The 10,375-nt window shown below is 38.6% G+C and overlaps 1 protein-coding gene across 2 annotated transcripts in view; it reads left to right on the top strand.

The window, feature by feature from the left end:
• The window catches only part of LOC122434824 (collectrin-like), an 88,184-nt gene extending 78,969 nt beyond the window's left edge, over positions 1-9,215 (top strand). For both annotated transcript variants that reach the window (XM_043458555.1, XM_043458554.1), the window contains exon 4: positions 8,417-9,215. In XM_043458555.1, the coding sequence (XP_043314490.1) occupies positions 8,417-8,573 (157 nt within the window). In that variant the 3' untranslated portion in view covers positions 8,574-9,215. The remainder of the gene's footprint in view (positions 1-8,416) is intronic.
• Positions 9,216-10,375: the final 1,160 nt, after the last annotated feature.

Genomic DNA, 10,375 nt, shown 5'->3' with positions numbered 1-10,375 from the left:
AGCCTGAACCAGCAGGTTTCAGCATGTCATCACAACTGCTGCCTCTTCGGGAAGTAAATTTGAGGAGATTGCTTCCTTTCTCTATTACCATCTAGTTGAGAATAGCAGTTTGTGAAATAAGAGGTTTGTGGAAGGAAAAGAGTTAGAAAAGTGATTTTTTTCTTTTAGAGAACGATTAGGAAGTTGGGTAACTAAGACAAACTGCATGTACTTGACCATGACATCTGTGCTAGATCTGTGTTTAGCCCCAGGCTGGAAGTGGATAGTTTAGCTCTTTGGTCTTTACGATAATGGTGATGATGATGGTGGTGACAGGGATGGCGGATGATGGTGATGATAGTGACGGCTTTAATGGTGGGAATGAGGTGATAATGGTAATGATGATGAAGTTGATGATGTGATGTGTCTTTTAGTTGAAAGACCACTGGATCGATACTCTTGGATTTGGGTCCCAGTCTTAGGCCCTAGCATTTATTTATTAGCCGAGTGCCTTGATGCAGTCACATACAGAAAATGAGGATAGTATTTTCTTAAATAGTTATGCTGATGGGAAGACAAAATTAGAGAATACACACAAGTGCTTTAGACACTGGGGAATGCTATACCAATGTAAAGAAGCATCACCATCAAAAAGCAGTTACAAAGTGCTAATTCTATGCAACCTGGCATTTTGGGCCATAAAAGGAGAGTCACAGACACAGCACAATTTCAGACTTGTATGTATATAGTATAATTGATCCATGAACCTTTTATATAAATGGACTGTTGTAATGGTGTTATCTTAGGAAGGGACCTTAAACAATGATCTGTATCCATTTCTCCAGATGCCAAAGCCCAGAGAGGTAAAAATATCTTATTCCATTCCTTTATTTACCATGCGTTGTGGGATAGGACCTCTAGAATGTATTGTGGAAGAGATGTACCGAGATAACATGGGTGGCCCTTGCCTATAAGGAGATGATAATCTTGTAATTGTAACAAAGCCAGGTCAAGGACTCAGGACATTGATCCCTAGCTAATGGTCACAGTTGACTAGAGTCACTAGTAAATTCACTTGATTTCCTTCTGGTTTTATTTCTCTTCCCATAAGGTCAATAGTAAAGAAAAGTGCATTTGGGTTTGTATGCATTTTTTCATACAAGGGGCTGGCGCTCAGCCAACGTTTTCACATATTGAAACTTCACATTCTTATAAAGTCTCAATCAAATGAATGAACTGTCTTGAAAATAGAAATGTAAATGAACTGAGAAATATTAGAGGTGATAATTATTTTACTTTGCTGATATTAAATGTACACACTCATTAGGAATCAAATATATATTTTGAGCAAAGTCTGGGAAGATGAAGTGAGTTCCAGGTCCACTCCTTTCCGCAGTCTTGTCCCATTCTGAAAGACAAGTTGCTCTCCATGTTTGAGTCTCAGTTCTTTCTTTCAAAAACAGATGATAATAAAATCTGCACAGTATTGCAGTAGAAATTAGATAAGATGATGTATATAAAGCAGTCTTCTGTGTAATAGACACTAATTCTTATTGTTTCTGCTATCACATGGCAGATTAAAAGAGACCTGGCTACACACATATTGTTAGAATGTAACAGTACTAGTATTTAAACCAGATGTCCTTGGTGCCAAAGCCCACCAGTCTCACTATGCTGCTACGCCCACTAAAATTGTTCTAGCAACGCTGCAGTTTCCCCAGGGCTCTTCTACACTGATTAGATGACAGTTGCAATTCCCCAATCATTAACTCTGGCCCGTTTTGAAATCATATTTGTGTGTCCTTTGTTGTTTTTCTGGCTGTTCTTGGGCCTTGGCTTTTCAACCTTATCTTGTTTGAAGGGAGACAGAAATACTCTTTCTGGTTTTAGCTGCCACTGGTTTATCTTGAGCAAACTCTGTTCCTCAACACCCCCTCGCCACGTGGGCCACCCAATACAGGCAGACCTCCTTTTCTTGTGCTTCACTTTATTGCATGTTTTTTACAAATTGAGGTTTCATGGGAGTTTTCTACAGATTGAAGTTTTATGGCAGCCCGCATCAAGCAAGTCTATCAGCACCATTTTTCCAACAGCATTTGTTCACTCTGTCTCTGTGTCACATTTGGTAATTCTTGCAATGTGTCAGTCATTTTCATTATTTTTTTATTTGTTATGGTGATCAGTGATCTTTGATGTTACTGTTGGAATCTGTGGTGTGAGCTCCATAGACCATGCCCATATAAGTTGGCAAACTTAATGGTGAATATTGTGTGTTCTGCCTGCTCTACCAACCAGCTTTTACCCATTTGTCTCCCTCTCCTCAGGCCTTTCTATTTCCTGAGACAAGAATATTGAAATCGGGCTAATTAATAACCCTACAGTGACTTCTAAGTGTTCAAGTGAAAGAAAGAGTCATGTATCTCACTTTAAAACAAAACCTAGAAATGATTAAACTTAGGAAAGCACATAGAAAGCTGAGACAGGCTGAAAGCTAGGCCTCTTACACCAATCAGTTAGCTAAGTTGTGAATGCGAGGGAAAAGTTCTTGAAGGAAATAAAAAGTGCTAATTCAGTGAATACACAAATGATAAGAAAGTGAAACAGCTTTATTGCTGATGTGGAGAAAGTTTCAGTGGTCTGGATAAGTGTAACAGAAACAGAAAATCACCATATAATAATAATAATTGATTCTGAAGAGGCTTCTCAATGGATACTATCACTGAGTAGAAGTTGATTAGAGAACAGGATACTCACAGGGTCTCAGTGTAACACTCCTATGAGCAATGTACTAATTATACAGAGATATTTGTATTTTGTAAAGGGAGAAATTTGGTGAATATCACCAACAATGACACAAAATGACAAGTGCCTCCTGATGTGATGCACTGAGAAGATACATTTTTTAAAAACAAACTTCTGTGTTCTGTGTTCATGCCCAGCTCCATCACCATTTTTTTTTCATTTATTTTTATTAGTTGGAGGCTAATTACTTTATAGTATTGTAGTGGTTTTTGTCATACATTGACATGAATCAGCCATGGATTTACATGTATTCCCTATCCCGATCCCCCCTCCCACCTCCCTCTCTACCCGATCCCTCTGGGTCTTCCCATTGCACCAGGCCCGAGCACTTGTCTCATGCATCCAACCTGGGCTGGTGATCTGTTTCACCATAGGTAATATACATGTTTCGATGCTGTTCTCTTGAAACATCCCACCCTCGCCTTCTCCCAGAGAGTCTAAAAGTCTGTTCTGTACATCTGTGTCTCTTTTTCTGTTTTGCATATAGGGTTATCATTACCATCTTTCTAAATTCCATATATATGCATCACCATTTTTTTTAACTTGAATCTCTCAGGAGGAACTAGTCAGACACAAATTAAAAGACATTTTGTAAAAACAGTTGAACTGAGTTCAGCACAAAATAGGCACTCCAGCAATGTGCTTAGAGCTGGATGGACAGACATGAGTGTCTGGCTAGTGAGAAAGACAGATAAATGGATATATCAATGAATGCAGATCAATGACTGGCTGGCTGGATAATAAACTAATAGATGGATGGATGTGTGGGTGGATGGATAGATGATTAGAGAGTAACTGGGTGATGGAACAAACAGTTTGATGGATGGATGGATGGATCCTCTACACAAAGTTACTCCGACAGTAACCCAAGGCAGATTTTGAATAAGATTTACCAGAAGAAAGAGAAAAAAGAGGGAAAGAAGGAAAAGAGGAAGGAAGGAGGGAAATACACACATGTGATATTTCTTGTATTTCTTGAAGAGTTATTTTTTCAAATGGATTGAGGAAAATACTCATTTTCATACCTTAAGAGTTAGAAGTGGTATAGATTTTTGCCAGGCTTCACTGGTGGTTTATTAATTTCGAATAGGTGGAGTTCATAAACAACATACAAGTAGCATTCCAACACCATAGATCTCATTGTAATCACTTGAAACTATTTTGCCATTGTACATGCTACTGTCAAAGATCAAAATGTGCCATTACAGGCCCAATGCTGGGAATGAAAGTTGGCAGGTTGTATTCCCAGAGACCTAGGTAAGGACAAGCTGCTGTGTGTTCACTTCCTCAGGGTGAAGATACTCCATTGTCCATTCCAAGCATCAGCAATCAACAATCAGTGCCACTTTGGGTGGGCGTATGATTTCCTGTGATGAGAAGGTCCTCCAGCCAGGTGAAATCACCTACCAGAGGACTAGAATTCTTTGGCCCCTCCTCCTGTAGACATGGGTGTCCTATCACTTTCCACATTGTCCAAAAAGCAAAGGCAACTGACATTCTAGAACCATCGAACACATCATGTCCATTCATAGTACCCAACACTCATTCAATACCTATGTTTTGAGTGCCTATTATACATTGGAAGAGACACAGTTCTTGTCCTAAAGTGAACAGAAAGGGCTCAATAAAAAAGAAAAACTCCCTTCCCTCCCTTTTTATGTATTTTAAAAAACAAAAGTGATGGTTCAGTAGGAATGATACCCTAGTGACAAATTTATGTTTATAAATTATCATCAAAAATGCCTATGCTGTGCTGTGCTTAGTCACTCAGTCATGTCCAATTCTTTGCGACCCCATAGACTGTAGACTGCTAGGCTCCACTGTCCATGGGGATTCTCCAGGCAAGAATACTGGAAGGGATTGCCATGCCCTCCTGCAGGAGATCTTCCCAAACCAGGGATTGAACCTGGCTGGGTCTCCCGCATTGCAGGCAGATTCTTTACCATCTGAGCCACCAGGAAAGCCCTAGGTCATGCGGTTTCTCCCTAAATCACTCATCATCAGGCTTGGAGTGAGTAATACTTCTTCACAATAATAAATAGGTTTTTTAACATTCAGTTTTTACCCTCAAATTTGTGTATGTAAGTATGAAACTCATATTACAAAAATCTTAATGGATGGAGCATTCTGAAATAGGTGGCAATGCAATCAGTGGTAGTCTTAGAAGTAATGACTGCTAATGTTCATTTGCCAGTTTCTTCAATTAAAAGTTTTTTATGGAATTAGAAGAAAAATTGCAGAGGGCAGGACACTTGTAGATCATGGCAAGAAACTTGCCCTCTCTGAGTCACAAAGGGAAAATGATCCACCAGGCATCAAAAGGAATGGGGAAGAACGAAAAAGGAAGTAGATGCATGAGGACAAGTTTCTCTTCTTTAGAAGAAGGATTTCTTCATCAAAAAGATTCTGAGCGAAATTGCTGTGGAAATGTATCAAAATGAAAGCTGTGTTCATAGCAAATTATGCACATATTATTCTTTTGTGACTTTAGATCCAGTTGTTCAGAGTCTTGACATTGTGGCCTTCACAAACTGCAGAATCAGTAACTTGCTGGCTGACGGACATGATAAGAAGCTCAAAGGTTATCTAACAGTAATACGGCCCTTTGTCACATTTCGCAGTATGTCCTGTAATAAACTGATTCACTGCCTGTGCATTGCTCTAAGTATAATAAAACTTATCTTTCTGGATCATTCCTATTTGATGTTCTGCTAAAAACATGAATTCTTTTTCCTGAAAAATAAAATTGAGTGTTAGTGACTTCCGCTCTTCCTGCATTGTCAGGTGGTTCAGGAAGAGGATTTAAAAATAAAAGAAAGCAACCTGTGACTAAAACACCTGAAAGTAGCTGTTCGGAGCCTCACAGCAGCTATTTGTCATAAATCCAGACAGAAAATGGGCAAAAGACATGACGAAAGAAGTACAGGCTTACCTCAGAGATGCAGCAGGCTTCATTAGACTGCAATAAAGGGAGCCACATGACGGTTTTGGTTTCCCAGGGCATTTAAAAGCTATGTTTACATTATACTGTAGACTATGAACTGTGCAATAGCATTATGTCTTAAAAAATCACTGTACATACCTTAATTTAAAAATATTTTGGAGATAAAAAATGCTAACCATCATCTGACCCTTCAGCGAATAATAACCATTCTATTAGAGAAGGGTCTTGCCTTAATGGCGATGGCTGCTGACTGAACAGGGTGGTAATTGCTGAAGGCTGGGTGGCTGTGGCAATTTCTGAAAATAAGACAGCAAAGTTTTCCACATTGATTGACTCTTCCTTTCATGAAGCATTTGTCTGTAACATGCAATGCTGTTTGGTACAGTTTTACCCACAGTAGAACTACTTTCAAAATTGGAGTCAATCCTTTCAAACCCTGTCGCTGCTTTATCAAAGTTTATGCAATATTTTAAATCCCTGGTTGACATTTCATCATCTTCACAGCAATTTCACCAAGAGTAGATTTCATCTCAAGAAACCACTTTTTTTTGGCTCATCCATAAGAAGCAAGTTCTTATTCTGTTAAAGTTTTGTCACAGGATTGCAACAATTCAGTCACATTCTCAGGCTCCACTTTTAATTCTAGTTCTCTTGCTTTATCTACCACATCTGCAGCTGCTTCCTCCACTTAATTCTCGAACCCCTCCAAGTTATCCCTGATGATTGGAATCCACTTCTTCCAAACCCTTGTGAATGTTGATATTTGGACTTCTTCCCATGAATCATGAATGTTCTAAATGGAATCTAGAATGGTGACTCCTTCACAGAAGATTTTGACTGACTATGCCCAGATCCACCAGAGCAATCACTATGGCAGCTATAGCCGGATGAAGTGTATTTCTTAAATAATGTGACTTGAAAGTCTAAATTACTCCTTGGTCCATGGGCTGCAGAATGGATGCTGTGTTAACAGCCATAAGAACAACATTAATCTTGTTATATGTCTCCATCAGAGCTCTTGGGTGACCAGGTGCATTGTCAATGGGCAGTAATACTTTGAAAGGAATCTTTTCCTGAGCAGTAGGCCTCAAGAGTGGGCTTAAAACTATCCAGTGAACCATGTTGTAAAAAGATGTGCTATTACCCAGGCTTTGTTCTAAGGACCTTGGAATTTTCAGAATTTTAAATGAGCATTGGCTTCAACTTTGAGTCACCAGCTAATTAGCCACTAACAAGAAAGTCAGTGTGTGCTCTGAAACTTTGAAGGCAGGGACTGACTTCTCCTCTCTAGCTATGGAAGTCCTGGGTGGCATGTTCTTCCAATAAAAGGCTGTTGGATCTACAATGAAAATCTGTTGTTTAGCGTAGCCACCATCATTATTTATAGTTGTCTTTATTTTGTAAACAAGAGCTGTCTCGTTGTCTTTTCTCTGCCTTTCTCCACCATGTTCTTTATTTTTTTTTTATAAATTTATTCATTTTTTTTCTTTTCTTTTTTTTTATTAGTTGGAGGCTAATTACTTCACAACATTTCAGTGGGTTTTGTCATACATTGATATGAATCAGCCATAGATTTACACGTATTCCCCATCCCGATCCCCCCTCCCACCTCCCTCTCCACGTTCTTTAAAGCACTTTGAAAATGAACCCTCATGTAGGACTGATAGACCTTGGTCATCACTGGGGCATCTTCATCACTTCCTCACCCACTGGAGACTCACTAAGGTTCTAAGGGACTTTCATAGTGGTCACCACAGCAATGTTCACCATCCCAGCCATGTGATCCACTCAGGTCTGCCTCTTTGGAGTTTCCACAGATTTCTAGGACAAGAGAATCTTTGACAGGTCTGGAAGCCTCATGCCTAACATCGTGCCTCCATGATGCTCCAACAACCTATGATAATCCTCAGAGAAACTCTTCTGCCCTCTGGTTTCCTAGAGGTACTCACGTCTCTCTTCTCCACCTTCCTCTGTGATATCAAGCACAATTGGCTCAATGTCTTGGCCTTTCACAAAAGACAGGAAGAATCTTTGAATTCAAGGCTATATTTTTCCACACCCCAGGGGAATATTAAGGGACTGGTTACCACTTGGGTTGAGATATCAGGGTTTTCAAAGGGTCTGAGAATGAGTAACTTAAAAATTTATCCTGTTAAATTGAATTTTTTGAAATAACCTGGGATTATAGCTATGAATTGTAATGTAATTAGTAAAATGTGTTCTGAGTTCCAAAAACCTAACTTACAAATGAATGCAACTATTTTGTAATGAGTAGAGGTAAGGAATGATACTTGCAGTTTAGAAAGATTACATCCTTCTACAAAGTAATGTGACTTTGCTTCTTGATATGTCATTTCAATCTGATTATACATTTCCCTTGCATTCCTTCATGCAATTTGTGTGTGTGAATGTACATATGAATATATGTGTGTATACAAACATACTCATTTATATAAACATATATATTCTTTCATATATATGTAATCCATGCAGACTTCTGATCTTGATACCATCTTTTCACCTCATCAGCTTTTTGTGATCCTTGAAATTTATTTGAAAATACACAATGTTACCCATTTTTCCAATCATTCTAAAGTTCCTCTTCCCTTTCCTGATCTCCATGTTGGAACAGAAGACCATGCTTTCTCTTCCTAGATCTAGATCCCAATCATTCTTTTTATGTGCATTTAGGAAGAACAAAGGACCATCTGAAATGGAAGACACTGAAGATAAGTGTGAAAACGTGATCACAATTGAAAATGGCATCCCCTGTGATCCCCTGGACATGAAAGGAGGGCACATTAACGATGCTTTTGTGACAGAAGATGAACGGCTCACCCCTCTCTGAAGGGCTACTGTTTTGCTCCCCACCTGAAACTCAACACTTGTGTCTGTGTAACTGCTGAACATCACAATTTATCGAGGCAAGACTATGTATTTTGTTTTCATCTTTCTTCTTTTGTAAGAATTTTGAATGTGCGTGAAATGAAAAGGCAATGCCTTATACCCATGAAGACAATTGGAATCATAAGCTGCTGACTATTCAAAATATTCTAAAATATTTCCCTGACAACACAGTGTATAAGTGTAGTCATCTGGCATTTGCAGTTAGTGATTTTAAAAATATATTCGTATTTAAGCATTTCTAGTCATAAGGTCAGGCCAGCGTTCACACTTTTGAAGACCTAAGGAAAAAATAATTTTACAATGGAGAATGCCTATAATATGGTGTCTAAATCATTGAAAGTGGATCCTTTTAAATATCATATCACTCTGTATATGACTAGATAAGGAAGAATAACAATTACTGTAAATTGGATGGATAAAAATGGGAGTGTTGAAATACAAGGTGGAACTTGATCCTGTTATCATACCAACAATTGCTTATATATTTTTTCTATCAGTCTCTAATAGGGCAGCTCTGCAGTTTGTAAAAGTACAGTCTGTGCTAACTTAATAAAGTACTAATCATCTCTTTTTGATTAACTGACTGATTGTGGTCTGCAATTTCTTTTCACACTGTGGAACACAGTAAGCCTAATTTTTATGTTATGTTTAATCTGCTCTCCTGTCCTAGAAATGAATTACCTTTGTTGTGTGTATCCCTGCTTGAAGACTGTAGTCTTTAGACTTGATTTTACCCTTAGAATGAGAGAAAATAATAGCAAATGAAACAACTGACAAAGGATTAATCTCCAAAATATACAAGCAGCTCATACAACTTAATACCAGAAAAACAAACAACCCAATCAAAAAGTGGGCAGAAGACCTAAACAAACATTTCTCCAAAGAAGACATACGGATGGCTAATAAACACATGAAAAGATGCTCAGCATCACTCATTATTAGAGAAATGCAAATCAAAACTACAATGAGGTATCACCTCACACTGGTCAGAATGGCTATCATCAAAAAGTCTATAAACAATAAATGCTGGAGAGGGTGTAGAGAAAAGGGAACCCTCTTGCACTGTTGATGGGAATGTAAACTGATAAAGCCACTGTGGAGAACAGTATGGCGATTCCTTAGAAAACTAGGAATAAAACTAGCATACAACCCAGGAATCCCACTACTGGGCATATGCCCTGAGAAAACCAGAATTGAAAAAGACACATGTACCCCAATGTTCACTGCAGCACTGTTTACAATAGCTAGACATGGAAGCAACCTACATATCCATGGGCAGAGGAATGGATAAAAATATTGTGGTACATATATACAATGGACTATTACTCCACCATTAAAAGGAGCACATTTGAGTCAGTTCTAATGAGGTAGATGAACCTAGAGCCTATTATACAAAGTGAAGTAACTCAAAGAGAAAAACAAATATCATATATTAATGCATATATATGGAATCTAGAAAGATGGTACTGATGAACCTATTTGCAGGCAGCAATGAAGATGCAGACATAGAAAACAGACTTGTGAACACAGTAGGGGGAAGGAGAGGTTGGGACGAATTGAAAGAGTAACATTGAAACATTTATATTACCATATGTAAAATAGATAGCCAGTGGGAATGTGCTGTATGATGCAGGGAGCTCAAACCTGGTGCTCTGTGACAACCTAGAGGGTGGGAAGTGGGAAGGAGGTTCTACAGGGAGGGGACATATGTATACCTATGGCTGATTTATGTTGATGTGTGGC

This window comes from Cervus canadensis, chromosome X (assembly GCF_019320065.1).
Source record: "Cervus canadensis isolate Bull #8, Minnesota chromosome X, ASM1932006v1, whole genome shotgun sequence".
Lineage (NCBI taxonomy): Eukaryota > Metazoa > Chordata > Mammalia > Artiodactyla > Cervidae > Cervus > Cervus canadensis.
Note: the sequence above shows the minus strand (reverse complement) of the source record. Positions and strands in the feature narration are given on the sequence as shown.